The sequence below is a fragment of the Xenia sp. Carnegie-2017 genome, unplaced genomic scaffold, assembly GCF_021976095.1.
Source record: "Xenia sp. Carnegie-2017 unplaced genomic scaffold, XeniaSp_v1 HiC_scaffold_3, whole genome shotgun sequence".
NCBI classification, from domain to species: Eukaryota; Metazoa; Cnidaria; class Anthozoa; order Malacalcyonacea; family Xeniidae; genus Xenia; species Xenia sp. Carnegie-2017.
This window is the reverse complement of record NW_025813493.1, coordinates 8,860,244-8,882,570: the sequence shown is the minus strand read 5'-3', so window position 1 is coordinate 8,882,570 and position 22,327 is coordinate 8,860,244. Positions and strand designations below refer to the sequence as shown.

Genomic DNA, 22,327 nt, shown 5'->3' with positions numbered 1-22,327 from the left:
TATTCATATATTATTAGCTATAGTAAAGCTAAAAGTTTAGTGTCTGTAAAATCAGCCATGTTCAATAGCCTTCGTTGCAAGTTTCAGCAAGAACAAAACAAATTGAAACAAAATTCCTTTTCTTTTATTTCCTCCAAGCTGTAGAAAATATTCTTTGCTTTGTTTTGTCGCTTTGTCGAAAACAAAATGAGAGCAAAATTTTGCAAATAAACAGTCTTTGTGTTTGTATATTTCGTTGTTTTTTTGATATTGGATGGGATTTCCTGTTCATCTCTTTAAATAAAGGTTGCTTGAGGTGCTTGTGTAACATGTTGATGCATTAATGCAACTGTTGGACTTTACAGGTAATGTAGTAAAAAACAACAGTAGAAAGCGTGATTTTCTAGGATGCGTTGTCCACTAGTACTTTTGATAGAAAAATATACCACATGTTGGAGAGTAAATTCAGACTTTGACATATATCACCATCTTCATATTCAAATTATTCCGTTACAGTTTCAGCCATTTGCGAAATATGAAGATGCTGTGCTTTTTGCTTTTTGTCCATGTGCTGTTTTTGACAGGTAAGCAGAAATAACTCAACAACACTAATTTTTTTCTTCAAACTAATTGTATACAGAAAAGTACGAATTTCAAACATACACAATGCCATAGTAGACTTTATAACAATAACCTTATCTTGTATGCTATTTGCCTTTATATTTCATCATTACTTTTGTTCATAGGTGTTGAAAGTAGCAATCCAAACTGGTCTTTGCTATCTGGAAGACTTAAACAACTTGATTTAAGTCCGTACAACATTCTTTGGGGTGTGAATAGTGGTCATGCAATTTGGGTACGTAAAGGCAGTGGATGGACCAGAGTCGGTGGTGCATTAAAACATGTTAGTGTTGGAAACGGTGGAGTTTGGGGAGTGAATAAACATGATAATATTTACTTTCGTGAAGGAGTGACATTCAGTTCGCCAGTTGGCACAAGCTGGACTCAAATATCTGGTACGTATAAATCTTAATTTTAATTTATATATTATTTTAACGAAGACAAACGCAAAAGTTACAATAGTATAGCTTTGGGGAACATTTACACTTGATACACGAGGAATTTCTATCAAAAAATGCCACTGGTGATCTATATAGACTATAATTTAAGGATTGCGTATTATTATAGTTGTAGTAGAAAGTCGTTTTAAGAAAAGAAGAAAAACAATTCAATCAAATGTTTTGTCGAATAGAAAAGTTAATGTTACTGAATTTGATTACAAAAAGTATGCACTGGCTTTATCCTTCATTTGATGTATTACTTGCGGGTGGAGGATTATTTGCATGCAGTTTGAAGAGGATTCTTAAGAGGACCACTAGGGAAGACGGTGTAAAGCAGAGTTCCCCTTGCCGGATATTGAATTATAATTACATTATGTAGGACGATCGACAATGACTACTTGATATTGTCCAAGTACTTAATTTGAAATACGTTATGTTTGTCACTAGGGATTTCAATGACGCGCTTTCATGACAAATGTAAACAGTAAACACCATCAAAAATTTCATCTTGTCTGGATATTTTGCCTCGCCAAATCTCACCTAAGTTGTTTTTAGTTCTAATGTTAATTTTTCCTTTATTATTCTACATTTTCATCAAGTGTCTTGTCTCGTTTACGCTCCGCCCTCTATAAAATTGGCCCGCTACAGGGGAAACAAGCTGAGTTCCCTTTGCCGGATTTTAAAATATAATATATAGGATGATTGACAATGCCTACTTGAAATACCTTAAAGTGCTTATATTACGAATTTTAGCCCCCCTTTTTTATGAGCTTAATTGAAAAGTTATTGAAGAACTATGACATGTCGCTGGACTTAAACAGATAAATATAAGTTCCTTAATTTTGCCTCCAAAGTCGGGTACTATTTGCGAATTTTTTACGACGCCATATTGATACTTGTGACGTAGATAGTTGAACACGTCTGTTTCCGTCAATATAATATTAAATTATAGGAGGTGATTTTGTTGTCGTTTTTCTTGTCTTAAAAACAAATAATGACAGTATTTTCAATAAAATTTTAAAAAACAAGTTTTCCGGAAAGTATGGCCTCAAATCAGTGCTCAGATAATTCGAATTCGATGTCTGAATGCGTATCTGATTTGAGCTCGGAATCCGTGGGTTATGTCGAGCATTTAAACGACTTCGCATATGACGATGAACCGCTCGCAGGAGATGGTGATGAAGTGCATACTCCAGATGATCCCGATGGAATTCTCCATGCGACATTAGAACAACGAAGTGATGGCGTAATTCCACTCGGTGAATGGTAAGTTGTTGTTTTCTCCTGTTTGTAATATACATAAAGTTACTTTATAAACCAGAATGCTCCCACGTTTCAGGTGTAATTGTCAATGCTGTCATACCGATTTGTTAGAAGGCGCATTAGAGTACAGATGCTGTAAGGAAATTGGACCAGCTTTGCAGAAAATGACATTCGATGGCAGCATTGAGAAAATATCATGCATAACAGAGCATGCCAAATTTGGGCCTTTAGTTCATGAGGCTGTCCTTGAAAACGTCGGGCCACTATTGAGAGATAGGAATGGACGTGCTCATTGCCGCCAAGCATCACAATCATCAAATATGTAAGATTGTAAATTGTATGAGAAACAATGCTTTAATCAACATTGTTTCATCAACAATAATTAGTCCAACCTTTTTATTTACTTCAGGTACTTGAGAGCTGTGTTATACAGATGGTTGATGCGATGGTTTTGTGGGTCTATGGGATGGGAGAATACTCGGCCTTTACCTGCTTGTGTTTACCACTTTATTCGGAAAGCATATCCAAGTGGTAACACAACAGGTTAGATACCATCAGAGGGGCGATGATGGAAAGGTCTTTTAACTTGTGCACTGTAGAGAATGTTGACCTTCTTTGCTGAGTTTGGAATGGTCAGGAAATATGCCTAGATGAAAACCAAATAGGAGATACATGGATGCACTATATAAGTTGACATGCAGTTTAATGGTTTGAAACAAGAGTAAACAATAAAAACAAATTGGTGCAACAACTGAGAGGTTAAGCTGAAAGAATTAAATGAAAGAAAATCTTTTCTTCAATGTCAGTCTGGGAAAAAAGACAAAAGAAAAAATATATGGAATTAAATCATAGCATAAATGTAAAAATGGAAAATAGCAAGCCGTTCATATGGCGAATCATTTGCTTCCCCAGTGCATACTTCAACATGCTCAGCTCCATCACTAGTAGATGGTACTTCCTCATTGAGAGAACATGTTTCCTTCAGCGATGGCTTATGGAGAGTATGTCGAATAATCTACAAAACTTATATCGAATTTACATATGACAAAAGAAAAATTAACATAAACAAGCGTAAACTTACTTGTCTTCGATTTCGATCGGTTATTTCGTTCTGTAAAGGTTCAGGAATCCCAGCCACGTCAATGGTTGGGATAGCATCTTTCTTCAACCTTCTTTTGAGCTTGACTTGAACGCTCAAATTAAAGTCAAAACAAGAATCTTCAAAATGCGCAGAATACAGACACGAGGTAGAGGATGCCTCAAAACCCGGTCTATGTTTACGCACAAAATTTACCATTTTCTATGTCTTTGCGTCTCTGTTTCTTTTTTAGGATGCATCGACATTCCTTCGGTTTTTGAATCACTGGCGCAACTAATTTGATTGGGTCCACCAGCAACACAGCGTTTTCCTCCTCGTTTCTTATTAAGATTACTAGTAGAATACGCTATGTTGATATATGTGTTCAAATTTCTACGTCACAAGTCAATAGCTTACCGATCAAAAAGTTCGCAAAAAAATGCTGAAAATCGTGACTTTGAACGTCCGTAAAATCACTTTCACCAATCCAATTTCAATTATAATTGCAGATTTAAAATCACTGAAACAAGGTCTTTCAACTTAGCCTAATGAAAAAGGGGGGCTAAAATTCGTAATATAAACACTTTAAGTATATTATTATGGTTTCATTGACGCGCTTTCATGGCAAATGTAAACAGTGAACACACCATCAAATATATCATCTAGTTTGGATATTTTGTCAATCCACATTCGACCTAAGTTTTTTTTCACGAGAAGAGAACCACACTTCTTAGTTTCATAATTAATTTTCACTTCATTCTTCTCCATTTTTATTAAGTTTTATCTTGTCTCGTTTAGTCTCCGCCTTCTATAAAATTGGCCCGCTACAGGGGAAACAAGTCTGCTTCTTTACAGCAACTAGAAAGCGTAGACAGTTTTACAACACTAGTGGCAAAGCCATCACGATCTTTTACCCATTAACATAATTTTCAACAAAACTATAATTTATTTCATTGAAAATTCAATTTCATTTATAATTGTCTTCCAGTGATTCTACACAAAAATATTTGCATTGTAGAAGACAAAAAAATGAACTGGCTTCGCAACAGTCTAAGACTTGCATCATGTAGTCAGTCAACAAACTTATCACCGCTCTTTTCACGAAGAGTATTTGTAATTTTATATTCACTTCTATTTTACAGCTATGTCTATTTTGGTTTTCAATAGTTCTTTGAAGAACTATTCAATTTTCATTCACTACGACAAATACATTTTAAAAGCAATTTTCACTCGTTGTAGAGTTAAGTATTTGCATTAACTTTTATTCAGGAAGATTAATGCAAATTGATTCGGGACCTACAGGAATTGTGTATGGTGTAAATTCTGGGTATAGCATATACTGCAGAACTGGAATCACTGCATCCAATCTCAAAGGAACTGGCTGGAAACGTGTGTCAGGGGCATTAAAATATGTCAGCTGTGGAAAATTTGGCTGCTGGGGTGTAAACAACAACAATTATATCTATTTTCGAACGGGAGTAACTCCTTCTAAATGTCAAGGAGATACTTGGAAACGTATTCCAGGATCGCTAAAACAAATTGAGGTCAGCATTTTTTGATAATTGTGATTTTTTGGCTAGAATTTTGAAACAAATATTAAAACAAAGCCACTATCCTTTTGTTTTATTGTAATTTTCATGGAAATGATACTGTATAAATTGATATTAAATTCATTCTTTGAAAAATTGGCATTGTTACATATGAGTTTAATTTCAGGAATTTTACAAAATTTGCTTACCGAAACTGTACTCTTTTCTATCCGTTAACGTTAGACAGATTGCTTTTTATCTTGTATTCCCTTTGAAATTGATCTTTATTAATCGAGTTGAATCTTATTTGATCAAACGTATGTATACAAAGTAATATGTGAAAGTTTATCAGCAATACTTAGTATTAAGGAATAGGTATGTGAACTTTGAAGAACAGTATTGCAACTAACAAGCAACTGTATCAAAACATACCGGAGCAAAATATTATAATACAAGGCTTGCTCAACCCTTTTAAAACAAATTCAGTTTTTGTGATAAACATATGTTATCTTCAAACAAAATATAATTGGTATATATTTTGATAATGCCAATTCAATGCCATTTAAAATGAGGAGATCCTGCTCCAAGAAAGAGGGGTGTTGTCCCATCTCCATACGCTACCCCATCTTTACATACAACACCACTCGCTTGCACTAAAAATGTGTACCAACTTTTTATTTATAGGCGACAGCAAGTGGTGCTGTTTACGGTGTGAACATTCACAGAACATTATATGTTCGTGAAGGAATTCGCTCCTGTAATCCTACTGGAACGCATTGGAGATCCATTGCTGCTCCCAAGTTTGATCACGTGTCAGCTAGCTTATCTCATGTATTCGGAATTGATCAAAATGACAAAATCTTTAAGTTTAATGGTAAGTAGAAGTATGCCTTAGTAGGTAGTTTCTTGATCATTAACATAGTAAGATTTTGTGAGAGGGCAGTGGTTGCTCATATTTATTTATGTATGTTTTAATCTATTGAGAAAAACGAATTTCAAAAGTCTTGCATATATGAATATGTATGACGCCCTCTCCAATATCGATCTTACAACGCTCTTGTGTTTGAAATTTTTAGTAGCAAACTCTTTGCACATTGATGATTTGGTTATGTTAAAATCTATTTTGGTTTGTTACCAAATTCTAAACAATATTTGAAAACGTAAATGTTTCCAAAGGACTAATCAGCAGTAAAAATTGTGAATTGTACACATGAATTTTGACTAGACTATAATATGTTATGGCTTTTCTCGTAATATCATATCAATGGTCTTCCTCCTCAATATTGCATGTACGTATGTACTTTCACTGAGCTGTTTTTGTATGCATTAAACGTATAAAAAATGAAAGGATTTTCCATTATTTATCAATTTATTTTATTCAGTATGGTCTCATACATCATTGAAAATTTGCGTTGTTTCCGACACTATAACAGGACACTATTAAAGAAACAGAAAACATTTTCCGAGTTTCTATAGAGTTTTAAAACATGCAAGAAAGGGAGAAATGAATACTTTCATAAGCAACTTCAAGTTTTTTCCAAATTTTACAAGTGTTTCTATCATTTAATACTAAAAAGTATTAGATGTCGTATACTTCTATTATATCATAAGCATTTTGTAAACAACATAAAAAGACTAATATATAAATTTTAATAATAAATAGTCTTTATTTTCGTCATTAAAATTTCCCGCCAAACCACAAAACCTATCAGTTTATTGCCTAAATAAATTTCTCGTGCATTACAGAACAATGGCGTTTGATCGCAGGCTCATTGAAACAGATTGATCACGGTCTTTCTGTTGGTGTGTGGGGTGTGAACCGCCATGACAATATTTACCGCCTTAAAGAAGATTATTCATGGACTCAAATTTCTGGAAGCCTTAAACACGTTTCTGTTGGGGCAGCTGGTGTTTGGGGAGTAAATAAACACGATAACATATATAATAATTTGGGGGGACATTCTTGGAAACAAATCTCAGGAAAGTTGAAACAAATTGATTCTGGACCAGAAGGAATTGTATATGGAGTGAACAGTAACGATAACATTTATTGTCGTTTAGGTATTTACTTATTATTTTTATAAGTGGCTGATGTTTGCAAAGTTTCTCACAGTATACTAATATTTTCTAACATTCGTAGTATGCAGATACCATTTACGACAAGACATGATGAAGTTATTAAAAGTTATTCTAACTGTTATCCCCAATAAACGAGCGCATTTTGAGGGAAAGCACCAGCAATAAATTATTAAAAATGCATATTTCTTATTTTTTAGGAATCTCAACTAATAACCTCCAAGGAACAGGATGGAAGCAAGTTCCTGGTGCATTGAAATACGTTAGTTGCGGTGCCTTGGGATGCTGGGGTGTAAACAGACATAATCAAATTTGGTATCGTTCTGGTGTATCAACAAAGAATTGTGCTGGAACACGTTGGACTCGTATCAAAGGAAGCCTTAAGCAAATCGAGGTTTGTAATCACTACATTTCTCATGATATGTGAAACAGCATGCTGCATGCAGCTTTTCCTGCTAAAGGCATTTTGTGTTATTGTATGAAATATTTTTTGTCACGACAAGACATTTGCTTTTGGTGTTTTTTTTTATTAATAAAAACTTATGTAAGGATAAAAGTGGCAATTCTTAACGCCTTTAAATAAAATATATCGCAAGATTGTAATGAACTTTCTTTCAACAATAATGTTAGTATGTTGAGCTATTTTAATTTTATGTCATGTAATTTAGATTATTTGCTTTCTGTCTTTGACAAGAATATATGTAGAGAACAAATACATTAGCAAATTAAATAACTAACGTTTCAGTCTTCAATTTACTTAAAGGAAAAGTAATATTACGAAGGAAGCATGCAAACTTTTATTTTGAAAGAAAAGTTAAAACTGTCCTATCTTTAACGCATTGTACTGTGATTAGCTTTCATTAAGACACATTCTGTTTTATTTTTATTGCATTCTCCTTCTAATGAGATAGTATTCAATTGTTTATAACCAATGTGGGCTTGGTAGCTCAACAGGTAGAGGGTCGGACTACTATCCCGAAGGTGCGAGTTCAAATCTCGAGTTCAAGTCGCATGTTTTTCATGTGCATATTAAAACCTTGTTAGGATTAATATATTTTAACCACTACGGTTCCTATAAAGTTAATATTTCCTATCTTTAGTGAAGAATTTTAAAAATATTCTTTTTAAGGCTGGAGAAGTTGGTGATGTATATGGAGTAAATAGTAACAACGTGGTCTACCGTCGAACTGGTATAACTACGGCATCTCCAATGGGCTCAGGTTGGGAAGTTGCTTTGTCGTATGCTTCATTCGTGACCACTGGCCTGAATAATAAGTATGTTTTGATAAATGGAGCAATTTTTGAATCCAAAGGTATGTGTATAATACTTGATAAATAACGAGGCGTATTTTCAATTAATAAGCCATCGATAACCGAGCGCGAGGTCGGAAAAGTATCGGACCGAGGTCCTTTTGTACAGAGTTTGGTCTGTACAAAAAGACAGAGGTCAGATATTTCTCAGTAAGACCGAGAAAGTGAGGTTGTTAGAAGGTCTATTACATGGCATTATTTAACCTGGAACGAAGCTTGCTTTCTTTCTCGTCTTGGCTGTTTTGTACGGGTTGACATTCACTTTTCTAGTTTTTGTCAGTAAAAATTTAACGGTTTCCAATTGTATCGTTTTTTTGACTTACATTTGTAAATGGTTTTCCGTTTTGCTGTTTGAAAACTACGCGATTTGGACCTTGGTCCATTACGGAAGATTATGGACCAGTTAAAATGTTTCTGTGCCAATCAACTGAGCCTAGAAAATAATGTATTTCATAGTTTGCTTTTTTTTACCTTACTTTGAAAATTTAAAACTTAACTATGTTTTTTTATAGCTTGTCGAAAGCAATTTCCTTGAAAATTCAGCAAAATTCAACAGTAACGTGATGAAAGAAAAATGATTAACATTTTCCAAATCTAGCGTAGTTGTTCTATTTGTTTCTTGATAGTTTGTATGAGTGCTATGTAGCGTAAAAATAAAAAGTACTTTTTTGTTATAATAAAAACCGTATCGCAAAAAAACTTGCTCTTCTTGAACTTTTTTATTTTACAGTGAAAAATATATGACGTACAGCTCCTTTCTCATTAACCCTCCCCTCTCCTCATAATTTCTTATTGTCATAATAAGTTGAGATGTTCATTTGTTTTATATATTCTAAGACTTAAAGATTTCAATCCTACTTGCCGTTATTTTCAGTGGAACGAGTGACATTAACATGCTTATAATGCGTGCCATATAATTTTAAAATTTGAAAGGGAGTGATCAATTTATAATGAAAGAAATTTGTTGCTTTTTTCAAGATATTAGAATGCTTTGCAAAACGACTGCACATGGCGTCAGTTGATTTTGACTTAGATTGGGTATGCCATCTTCGAGTCTTTGTTTTCCTATCTCCTTTGAATGAATTATGACATGCGTTTCATAATAAGCAAATATGTATTATAACTGCAGTTGGAAACGTTCCCAATAAGCAACATAAATGCACAAGTAAAATGTAGTTTATGTTCAATTTTTACGCTTTATACATTAAGTATTGTTTGAAAAGCTTGACAACGGCTCTTTTAAATCTGACTGTACGAAACACGTAGAATATTGGGTTGAAACAACTATTGAGAGCTGCAAAAGTGTAAATTCTCGATCGATTTGTCATTTGTTGGCTGTTATGGGCACCTTTCAGTAATGATGCGTATGCAATGTAAGTAACAACTGGAAAGAACGTCATAAGATAAAAATACACGATGATAAACGTATTCAATGTTATCTTCAGCATAACGTGATATTTCAGTCGAGCGCACCTTGACGCTGTTTGACTTCTCCAAAACCGTTTTCCTTGCTTGTATGAAGAACAAAATATAGGCACATAGGTTAATGTTATCAAAATCATCAGTACTAAATGAATAGAAACCCAGAATATCAACCAAAGATGATATTGTTTACAAATATACGCAAATGTGTTAATTATTCCTATACCCAGAACTACAAACCAGCACGCGATGACCATTTTCAAAACTGTCTTCTTTACAATCATAGTTTTGTATTTCAATGGTAACATTAAAGCCAAATAACGATCCAAAGCAATAAGAAAAATATTTAATCCACTGCTTATTTGAACGAAAGTATTAAGACTTTCGTAATAAAAATAATAGTCATCCTGTATGCGACCAGACTGAATGGTTATTGTCAACCAAGTTTGGAAAGTTGCTAAATATATAAAATCTGCGATAGCCAGGTTTAAAATGAGAACATCATTTGGATATCTTCTAAGTTCGTAAACAAGCAAAAAAGTTGCGACAACAAGCATGTTGAAAAATCCACCGATGATGATATGAAGATAATTAAACATTAGGAGAATAAGTCTCTCTTCTTTAGCCATGATCAGTTCATATTTTTCTGAGCTTTCATTATCGTAGGAGCTCATTTTTTACTTACTGATGGTTCACAAACAATTTTTTCATAAATAGTTTATATGTTTTCTTTATGTCTACAAGCCAGCTACTTCGACACTTGCAATTATAAAATGCAACACTTGATAAATTTATTAAAAATTTGTGAATAATTATATCAATAAGGCGTTATGCCCTAATTAGCAGTAATTGCTACTACGTATATTGCCTGCTTATCAACATAGCTAATATGCACTTGCTGAATGCAACTGATGTATTTTCTATAAATCAGGGGATAACATCTCGGAAAAGTGGGAGTTTCTACGTTACGGGATAAAGTTTTCTAGTGTTTGGTTAATAGGAAAGAACAATTTTAGCAGGAAAAATATTTTTGTTCTCTCTCAGTTTCTAGACGAACTTCACTTTATTTTTTACCATATCTGTATGACACTCACCCATTACCAATCCCCTTCACTATACCTCCCAAAGTCCTAGTGTGGCTCCAAGCTGAAACTTTCATGTACGGTAGTGAAAACTTTTGAGTATAGATCTAAATATTTGTTTCAATATAAACCAAAATAGTGGGAAAGAAATATGTCATAAAAACTGATTGACTGTTTACAATAGTAAGTTGCTTTCAAATGATTTATAATATTTTTGGCTTTAACAATATATACCTATATTAGAGTCAGGTAAATAACTTCTTCAGTTAGAGAAACTGGTTTTAAGAACATTTGAAATATACTTGACTGATTGAAAGTTTTATCTAACTGTGTTTGTTGGGCTTAGAAGTACAAGAAATGACGTACATTGAAGAGCACGCTTGCTTCGTAAGTGTAAACACAGTATACTATTGTCGCAATTCAATTGGAAATAGCGTTCAAATTGTTCTACTTTTTAAAATGTTCATTATTTACTATACTCCTGTGTCATAAAAGCCTTGTCTTTATTTTATGTGTTCTTTAATGTACCTCACTTCCGGTGCTGAGTTATCAACATCAAGGCCAAACGGCCCACGACACAATGTAGGAATATACAGTAGGGCCACTTTGCTGTGCAACAGGCTGCTGTATATTTAATAAGTTTACTGGCTGTCGTTTGCCATATCGTCAATCCTATTGGTCACACAATACAATTTACTGGCTGCCAATTTGTTAATCACATGCGTAATAAGATACGCGTGGCCCAAAAAGATTTAATGGAGTAGCCCTACTGTATATTGTTTATAATGTGCCCACGACGATACCAATTTCGTTCGATAAAAGATATTGAGAATGTTTTTAAAGTTGATTCAACTATGTAAAAAGTCATTTTCCTTTTTGTTTTTCCTTTTTTCTTTTTTCTTTTTCCTTTTGTCTTTTTTCTTTTATTTGACTTTGATAAATATTTAACAATACATTTGGTGAGGATAGACACGATATTCAAAGGCAAAGAAGTAAAAACTGTCTTCTACATTTTATGTTTGTCGTTTTTAAGCGTTATTGAAGCTTGGGTGGAAATTAGATTCAAAATAGCATGTTTCACGATATTTTGCCACGAGTTATGTTTCTCTTTGAACGTGCACATAGTGCAAGTCATTACACATTGTATACACTTTGACAAACCATTTCAATTTTCAATTAGCAACATCATAGAAAACGCGATTTGATCTTTCCGATTAGTCTTAACTGATAAATTTACTTAATGTAGAAGGCGCTATGTTATTTAAAATTGATCATTTATAAATACATTCCATTTTATGTTTTTGATATAATATAAGAATGGCAGCCTCGTAAAAACTATAGCATATTTTGAATTGTCAATAATTTGCAGTTATTCCGAGCGGATTAGAACGGATTTTGAATCTAATATTCATCAGTTCAATCTTGATAAAGCTATTAACGACAAGGCCCTAAAACTTTTACTTGACGAGAACCGATACGTAACTGCACACGACATCCTGGACGAGCAGAAACAGATGATTGTATTAAATGCTCGAAGACATTTCATTGATAAAATTCTAGTGAGAGAATCATTTTCAATTCTAGCTGACGAATCATCAGACGTATCTAAGAAAGAACAGTTGTCCTTCTCCGTAAGGACCTGTGATGATAATTACGAAGTATCAGAAGATTTTGTTGGAATTTATGAATGTTCGCAAGGACTTTCATCTGATGCATTACAGCACTACACCAAAGATATCCTTCTCAGATGTGGTATGGAAGGTCACAAAATGGTAGCTATGAGCTTTGATGGGGCTTCAACAATGAAATCCCCCGCAAGAAAGATATTGCACCAAACGCAATTTATGTTCATTGTTTCAGTCACTGCAATGAACTTATTATACAGGATGCAGCTAAGCAATCTAATTTATTGTCTACATCACTGGATTTATGCCAATCCCTGTATGCAATCGTAGGTGCCCATCCAAAACGTATTTTATTGTTCGAAGAAGTACAGGCAGATTTTAGAAACGAAACAGGAACAAACATTTACAAAGATCTACGACTCCAAAGTCTTTCTACAACGAGATGGACAACAAGAGTAAAGGCGGCTGACGTCATCTTCGAGAAAACAGCTGAACCACATGCAGCCCTTGAAAAATTGCAGGAAGATCCTAGCATTTCGACAGACACAAAAGCAAAGATTAGAGGAATATTAAGGCGACAACTGTCTTCCTTAATCGTCATCTTTAATTTAAACGCGACAAGAAAGCTATTGGCTTTACTCGAGAAGTTTTCTAAAGAGCTCCAAACGGTTGATATTTCAGCTGAGTACGCTCTATTTTCAATAAGACATGTCCTGCAACGTCTTCATGAGATGAGAAGCGAAGAAGAGTTTGAGCGTACACTTGATGACGCTAAGAAAGTTTTTCGTGTTATGATGTCGTTTCCACTGGAATTTAGGGAAAATTTTGGCACTGGCACTAGACTAACAAAAGTTCCAAGATGGATGAATAATGAAGAAATGTTAATAACAGAAAGCCTCACGTCACAGATGCCTAAGTTTACAACAGTGCTAATATAACACCAATGCGAAGCTCGTACTACCAAGCCATTGATGCAATCATCTCAGGTCTAGGATCGCGATTTGAACAAGACGATCTTTTCCAGATCAAATGTATCGAGAAACTGTTACTTAACTCTATGAAAGAAAGAGCAGTATCTTCAGATGGATTAAGCAATTCTTTGATTGATAAAGATGCTCTAAGAAAGCAGCTTGATGATCTTCCTACCATTCTTGGGCTTTACAACGTGGATCAGAAGAAAAAAATAACAGAAATCACGCGTGTTTCAACAATAGCAGAGATATTCTATGCCATGCCGTCAGCAAAGAAAAGGTGCTCTGAGATCCACAAACTAATTATACAATACTACACAGTGCCGCTCTTATCTGCCTCGTGCGAACGCACATTCAGCGTAATGCGTCGTCTCAAAACATGGCTGAGGTCAAACACTGAAGGAAATCATCTGAATGATATTATGTTCTCCAACATTCAGAAGCAACACATGGATATGGTGGAAATAGACGTAATTGCCAAAGAGTTTTCACAGAGAAATGAAAGAAGAATCAAATATTTTGGAAAATACAATACATGACAAATTGTAAATTAGTTGCGTTACATCGTTTAATAGTTATATTATCGTTAATATTTATCGACCAACACTGCGGACATGTGCTTCTGTACAGTGTATTGCATGTAGCACATCTCTTTGCTGTTTATCAATATAAGATTATTTTTAGTATATTTGACTAAAGTGCCCTTCCACAAAGGCTTGCCCCTTCTGCCTTTTTGCCATTCCGGCGTCCCTGGTTATTCGTAAAGCCATTCATGATTAAATAGATAATGCAAATGGTAGAAAGCGTCTCTTCCGATCAATTAGCATCTTTATATCCCTATTAATTTTTATGAATTTTTAGTGCCACGCATATCTTATTTTGTACATGACCAACATAACGGCAGCCAGTCAATTGAATTTTCTGACCAATATAAGAACGCTGAGATGGTCAACCGCAGGCGGTAATCTAGTAAGATATACAGCACCGAGATGTAAAGTGGACATACTGTTTATTCTTTACACAGTAATAGTGCAATATTGACTTCAAAATTGTGCATGGCATTGCACAATTTTGGAACACATTAATAATTTTGGAACAGATCAACTGCCTTGGTTTGTTTTAACGCTCGTATTCACAAGATTATTCTTTCACTCCAAAGTCATTATTACTTTTTGACTGCATAAGACCAAGGAGAACAGTATGTTTTGTTTGACCGAGACCCCGTTGTATCTCGAGCCGAACAATGCCTGTCGATATATCCATCTAGGGTCAACAAAACATATTGTGTCCCGAAGTTAAGTCCTACAATGTAAATTTTTCAGCAAAATTAGTATCCACTTTTTTAGAAAATTATTTTCATTTATTGTTTTTCCAATAATTTGCATTGCATTGTACACTAGTGAAAAACGGCTGGCTCCAACACTGTTCCCGAGATTTCAGTCAACATATAATGTAAAACAAATTGGAAAAAGCAAGACATCTTGAGATTGCAAAATATGAATCAAATTAAGAGGAGAAGTGAACTGTAAATTTTCGATATTTAAAACCATACATACACATATATATTTACAATGCATGAAATAATTAAACGGAAGTAAGCAATAGAAATTAAATAGTGTGCTTACAAAGGCAGAGTTGGAAGAGGTGTAGTATTTCAAAAGGATGAATTGAAACTGCCGACCCGACTAGTAAAACAAGAGTACTCTTCTTTAAGAGAAGAGTTGTAATTTTTTGCTAGCATTAAGTCTCGTGTTGAGAAAAGGTTTGTTATGTTTGATAAGAAGTGCTTCAAGAAAAGCAAGAATGTGGTAGTTGTTAGATTTGGTTGAGTGATGTATTTTATAGTTGTTGAATACAAGGTTTTCTATAGGAGAGAGAGTTATGGGAGGTGGAGGGAGATCATTGTGTTGTGAGGACTCGATGTGCTGAATGTTGTGATGAACTAGATGTGTTGAAACTAGGACTCAGATATGGTCTTCCCACTTGACCGAACAAACTAGAAATCATGGCTATTGCTGAAGACGTCTGGAGACAAATTTCAAGACTGGATTCTTTTAAGGAAGGACGATATGTTGAAGATAAGGTTAAAAACTTCCTTCGCTCTTTTACATACAATTATATTGATTTATACCTAAAAGAATTTAAGTTAGGGCGCATGAAGTGATATATTCTGAACAAATTAACCGAAACTTTCGCCATTCTCAAACCTGACAAGGGAAATGGCATTGTACTTATAAACCGCTCTGATTATCTATATTCTGTCGAATTCCTCTTCTCTAACCCCTCTAAGTTTAAGAAATTAAATCACGACCCGACACTAACCAGACTTCATTCTCTTCAAGACTACCTTCGTAAACTCAACAAACGATCATTTTGACTCTCTTAAACCTGTTACAGCACAATTTGGTAGAGCACATGGTTTACCAACGACACACAAGAAATATAATACTTTAATAAATAAATTCAGACTGATAATTGTCAGTACTAAAACTCCTCACTCAATGTTGGCAAATTTTTATCTTCCCTACTACAACCTCTAGCTTTAAATTATTATTCCCTTTCTGACTCTTTTGACAAAGTAAGTAATATTAATAATATTCCTAAATATCTGTTCGCTGAAGCCTGTCAATTTGTTTCATTCGGTGTTGAATGCCCTTTTACCAACGTTCCATTGTCTTGGACAGTCAAAATCATTTTAGACCGCATTTACGATTAACACATAATTTCAAAAACTTTAAAAAAGTCTACATTGAAAAAACTCATATTAGATTGCTGCAACAAAACTGCCTTTTCGTTTAATAGCACCATTTCTACCAAAAAGACGCCGTTTCTATGTGTTCCTCATTAGGACCTGTCCTTGTTAATATAATTTTAACCGAATTTGAAAAATTACTAGTTTCTGATCTCATTAATGATGGCACAATACTAAGTTTAAGATGCAATAGCTAGGTTAAACGGCTACCGTTGACCTAGAAAAAGGACTGGGATAAGTAATAATGCGCATGTCTGAAATGCTAAATTATACCGTCATTATTCTACGACGGTTAGTTTTGGAGCTGTTGAGCGTAGTAAATACGACGGTCAAAATCTAGTTGAAAATACTGCATTTAGAAGCGTGTTTTTTTTGCGAAATTATCGATGGAATTGATATAACTGACAGGTAAGGTTAATATTCATAAATATTTTTAAGTAATGTCTTCCGAATTGTTGAATTTGATCTACTCGATGTAATGAATCATACATTATGTGGATGGCTATACATAGTTCTAGTATGTTATGACAAATTTATTGATGATATTGATATGCTTATACTTTTAGTACGATTTCTTGCATGCAAATCCTTCAAAAAAAATTGGTTAAAGAAGAGCTACGAAATAAGTAAGAAGAAGATAACATGCTAACAAGAAAAATATTTGTATTATTGTTTGTCCCTTCAATGTCAAGCTTTAGGCTTCACAGTTTTCTGATTTTTTTTGTGATCACTGAAGTAAATATGTGTACATGCTTTTTGTTTAGGTGGAACATTTAAATGGACAAAGGAAAGAGATGTGCTATTTCTCAGAGAAGTGTTATTGACTCAACCATTTGCTTATAAACCTGGGACTAAAGAGGCTGGTGTTAAGCGTACCTAGGGATCAAAAAAATGTAAGATAACACTTTTCTCGGTTGTTGACAGAGTACAAAAAAAGTTTAGAGAAGAGGAATCAAGTAGTGGTATTGCCCCTGACGCTCCAACAGAAAAAGAAGAAAATACTGGAAGAAATAGCGGAGATTATGAAATCACCTTCAATACTTGTGACAAAGAATAAAAAGAAAGAAGAGCAAAAGAGAAAAATGGCTTTAGATTGTAGTGATAAGGCTATGACAACATGGGCCAAAGCAAAGAAGAATGAAGACCGTGATACAGACTCAGAGGAGGTAAGTTAGAAGGAAGTCCAAGTAAAAAGGCGCAAGAGAAGAGGTAGCTCTGATGCCCTGAAATTTTTGGCAGAAACAGCAGAGAGAGATACAGAGTTGAGAAAATAAGAGCTTGCTCTGAGAAGGAAAGAATTACATCTTCAATCTGAAGTTCAGAGAGAGCAATTAAAAATGCAAAATGATCAGCTTAAGTTGATGACTGACATTTTGGGGAAATTAGCCAAGTAAATTTTTAACTACCATTTCCAAAACATAATACTCAATTCCTTTGTTATCTATGCCAAACATTGAGATTGAATGTATTGTTATGTTTAATAAAGCAAGTAAAAATACTTATTTGAATACCCTGTAACCTTTCGTTTAAGCTAAATAATTATGTTTGAGGCTTCACCTGAAACACCTGTGAGGCTAACTGTTGGAAGCTTCACCTGAAACACCTGTGAGGTAATGTTTTCAAAAAAGCAAGTAAGAATTTTTTAAACAAAGCACTTACTACGTAATGTTTTCCTACAGCACTTAAGTCTAGCTTCAGATTCTTTTTAAACTCAATGAACTTAAAATAGTCAGACACATCTCTGAATAAACATTCAACACAAACTCTCTCAGAGTTCATACTTTCATTAAATGCTTTCATATTTGCTGTAAATACAGGAACCTCTCCAACAAGGTAGGGGCACATCAAATTTGGTCGCAGTGGGTATGCAGGATCACCATATATGCATAGCAAACCTCCAGCAGGGTTAACAGCAACTTCTTCCAATGATTCTAGAAGATGAGGCTCTCTTAGCATGCGGGAATCATGGCAACTGCCTTCAACAGGGCCATAGAGATTTCCTATCAAACCATTAGAGGAAGTGCCACGGATTGCATGTAAACGTTTGTGCCCATTATACACAATTCTTTGGTTCTTTCCTGGTTTACAAATAGGGCGAACTGTCCCATCCACGAAGCCAAAGCAAATATTTAAAGGACATCCTTTCCTCGAAATGGAATTGGCGTATTCTTGCAGAGAAATTCTTGACAGAAATTGTTGAATCCAACATCTTAGACAAAAGCCATGATGTTCGTAAATCCAGTCTGATACAGTGTTCGATAGCATACACAGTTCGGCACAGGCCGAGCAAATGTTGGAATCATGTCAAAATATCTGCACGGATACGCCAACCTCTTTAACAATATACATAGCCCCTCTAAACCACTGCATCGAGTCCCTTGGGAGCACACAAAGTGATCAGGAAGGCGTAAATATTCGACTAACAGTGGAATATCTTCTTTTGCTAATCTGAAGTTTGATTCACATTCACACGAAGTTACGCTAACCAATCAAAAGAATCATATTCCCAGTAAGGATACGAGGGATTTGTTGACTTATACTCGTTATATAAAACGAGGAACTCTTCTTCAGTCAAAAACCTATCCGCAAAAGCCAAATTTAAAGCTGTTCTAAGTTGTTCAAAAGACATTTTATATTTTACCGTCGCGAGCACCACACGTTTCTTAAAGTAAACAACGGTTAAATTTCGCGCGCACATTGACGGTAATCGCCTCAGTCTACCTATTGCACGGGCCACCGTAGCCGTTAATCGTAGCAGTCGCATCTTAAACTCTCTAATAAAATTCTACAACCGTTACGTTGATGGCATGCTTCTTTTGGTCAAAACCTTCAATATTTCCGCTGTCTTATCGAAATTTAATAGTTTTGATGCCAATCTCACATTCACAGTTGGTACATTTCACGATTGCACAAATCATTTCCTAGATAAAAAAATTTCGGTTGATGGAACTGACATTTACCGAAAAGACACCCTCACTGGTCACAAGAATTACAACTCTTCTCTTAAATTATAATACATTTATTTTACTAGTAGGGTCGGCAGTTTCAATTCATCCTTTTGAAACACTTCTTCCAACTCTGCCTTTGTAAATATCACACTATTTAATTTCTATTGCTTACTTCCGTTTACTTATGTCATGCGTTGTAAATATATATGTGTATGTATGGTTTTAAATATCATTCTGTCTGAGGATGACTTTGAAATAAAGTCGAAAATTTACAGTTCACTTCTCGTCTTGTTTTGATCCATATTTTGCAATCTCAAGATGTCTTGCTTCTTCGGAATTTGTTTTATATTACATATTTTTTGGTCATGGCTTTTTCAGTCAGCATGTGTTTTATTATGTACCAATTTTTTAAAGAGAAAAGTGACAACAATGTAAATATTGACTTTCCTAAAAGAATATATGAGCAAACAACATAAAAATATTATTGTAAAGGCGCTGACCGAGGTCGGTCATATTTCTTACTCTCACGTGACCCGCTCTCGACTGATGAAACAGTAGAAAAAATAAGCACATTTTTAATGATATCCATTGTTTTACCTTTTGTAAAACCAGAATGAGCAATGACAAATCGTGAAAGTCATACTTTTTGCGTTATTGTCCTGCTGTAGTTTGGATTTATTTTGAATGTCTTCAGGGACTGAAACCAGATAACAACATTACCACATTCCTAAACTACAGCATGATGTAACCATAGTGAGTTCAAAAAACACCTTTATCGCTTCCGCTTAATCATAGCAAAATCATGAGCTCTGTTTTCTTTGCGCATGACATTAAAGAGTACTCTCTTTTGGATAAAAATTGGCAATGTGTGAAAGAACATGCCGGTTTAATAAAATAGAAATAACAAATATAATATATTTTAAAGTAATTATTGCACACAATTCAAACAAAAATCTTTACGAATAAAGTTTTCTGTACAGCACAGAAAGGTGGGGTGACAAAACGCCACCCGGAAACAAGTCTAAATGGTACATGCAAAATCGACAGAAGGAAAGGGAAGGAGGGAGGAAGGGTGGATTTTTGATAAATTTCACCTGACGACGGCCACCTGCTAAATGACATGAGATTTGGTTGTGCATTACCTATGAGGCTAACACCTGTGCACGTGAATCACATTATGTGCATGTGAACAAAATGCAAACAGCCTGTTTGCTCTTGCAGCGTCCGCAATTAACCTTGAACTTCATGACCTTAGCAAGCGGAGTGCTTTGAGTAAATAAACTAAATAGTAACAAACTTTCCCAGTAATTTTGTTTATGTTAAGAGTGTGTTCCACCTTCTCTTCGTTTCTCCCTGATTAACATATCTCCTATTTACAATTTAAGATACAAAATAACGCGCGGAAGAAATAAAATTATTATTCGCTTATGCAAATAACTCCTTTGTTGTTCACTCATCGATCACAGGAAAAAGTGAGCAGAGAAGAAAGCGCCAATTTTCACACTAATGGGAAATGCATTCGCATAAAACAGCATTTTTTCACCTAATGAATTAAATCCGGGCAAGTTATAACAGTAAATGATACGAATTGTAAAGATTACTGTATTATATACGTTTTTGTGTGCAAAGTGTATACTTTTGTACATTTTCCTATAGGCAAAGGAAATGTGCAAAAGGAAAAGACATATTATTTATAGCGAGCAAAAAGTTTCTTATGTTATATTTTTCCACAATGGAAAAATAGTTTTCCTAAATAACGAAGTGTTTAAGATCAGCTGTGTAGAAATGGCCAGTTGGTTAATGCCACATATCACACCTCAAAACATTTTGCATTAAAGAAAATTTGGCATACTTGTTCAAACTTCAACCATACTAATCATAATGCTAATTATATCACTTATAACTACTTATAAGTGTTTTGTTATTTTTTAAAATTAACTGATTTATGGAATTGATTGAAAGAAATCAAATATTATAAAACGAAATATACTTGTTTCTTGTGCTTTTTCAATAATGTTTGAGAAAAACTCGTGGGAATAATTAATCATAGCTGAAAGTCATATCTAATACCATATCTCCTACGACTTTCCGTCCGTCTGCGAATGTCATCCGTCCGTAATTTTTTATCCGCAGTTATTATCCGTCCGTCCGTATCCGCGTTTTACCATAACCCTCGCCTTATACATAAGTGCACTCGGAACTATACTATCACCTACATGTCCTCAGTTGCGAAATCAACGTAAGTATAAGCACAAGATTATCCCAACTCTCCGTTATTCTTATGTTTATACCAATGTTTATGTTGCAAGTTAGGATCAGCAGTAAGTGCTGATAATTGAAATTCGTTTCGTGCTGTCGAGTTTATTTCTTGTAATACCTATAATAAGATCTTGTTATTGGCTCTGCTTAAAAGTAATAATTAAACGTAAGTTTGTTCTCTTGAACATTCGTAACCCGTAATGAATATTGCAACTATTCTGATAGTTTTTGTTTTTGACTAAATGACCAGAATATGCCTTATTATTTATAGATATATTTACAATGATAAATTTGTGTTCAAGTTTGCTTTCACCTGTATATGATTGAAAACTGTAATATCTGCGTCGACGTAAGCACAAAAATTAATTAAAAGAGCATAAGCCGAAAAAAATAAAACTACTGCCTTCCCGTAGTAGGAGGTTTACTTTCAATACGTTTTGTCGTTGAACATTACCAATTAAGATTTACAAAATGTCAGTAAAAGCGAGATGACGGTGAAATGGGAGTTTGTGTAAGAATGTAACTGTAAGCAAATGAAAATCTTGGGAAAATCCTGTTACCAAATTTGATTTGACTTAGCAATGATTTTTCATAATTTAAATAGCCAAGGTTTGAGCAAAAATCTTAACACCTGCGTCGACGTAAGCACAAGAAGTAATTAGAAGAGCATAAACCGAAAAAAATAAAACTAAACCAATTCTGAAGCGAAACAAAAACTAAGAGAAATTCTTGCTGTTGATACGTGTGCTTAGGTAGACCAAACAATTTAAAGACAAAAATTTGCATGAGCAATCTCGTGCAATAATTGCTTTGTATTCCTCTTTTCTGCGCCACTGACTTAAGACAATCTTATAATCTGTAAAATCGTCATGTTCACTGAAATCATCTTTCAAAAACTGTTTAAATGCAAGTATCTGTGTGAATGTTTTAGCTATGTAAGTGAAAACATTCAGCACTTATGTATGGCTGTA

The 22,327-nt window shown here is 34.4% G+C and overlaps 1 protein-coding gene across 1 annotated transcript; it reads left to right on the top strand.

Annotated features, from left to right (window-relative positions):
- The first annotated feature begins 264 nt into the window (after positions 1 to 264).
- LOC124454852 lies at positions 265 to 8,996 on the top strand. The gene is made up of 9 exons (XM_047005604.1): positions 265 to 344; positions 496 to 563; positions 726 to 995; positions 4,651 to 4,925; positions 5,595 to 5,784; positions 6,657 to 6,971; positions 7,187 to 7,380; positions 8,116 to 8,299; positions 8,810 to 8,996. The coding sequence occupies exons 2-9, from the start codon at positions 515 to 517 to the stop codon at positions 8,830 to 8,832; spliced, it is 1,500 nt and encodes a 499-aa protein (XP_046861560.1). The 5' UTR covers positions 265 to 344; positions 496 to 514; the 3' UTR covers positions 8,833 to 8,996.
- Positions 8,997 to 22,327: the final 13,331 nt, after the last annotated feature.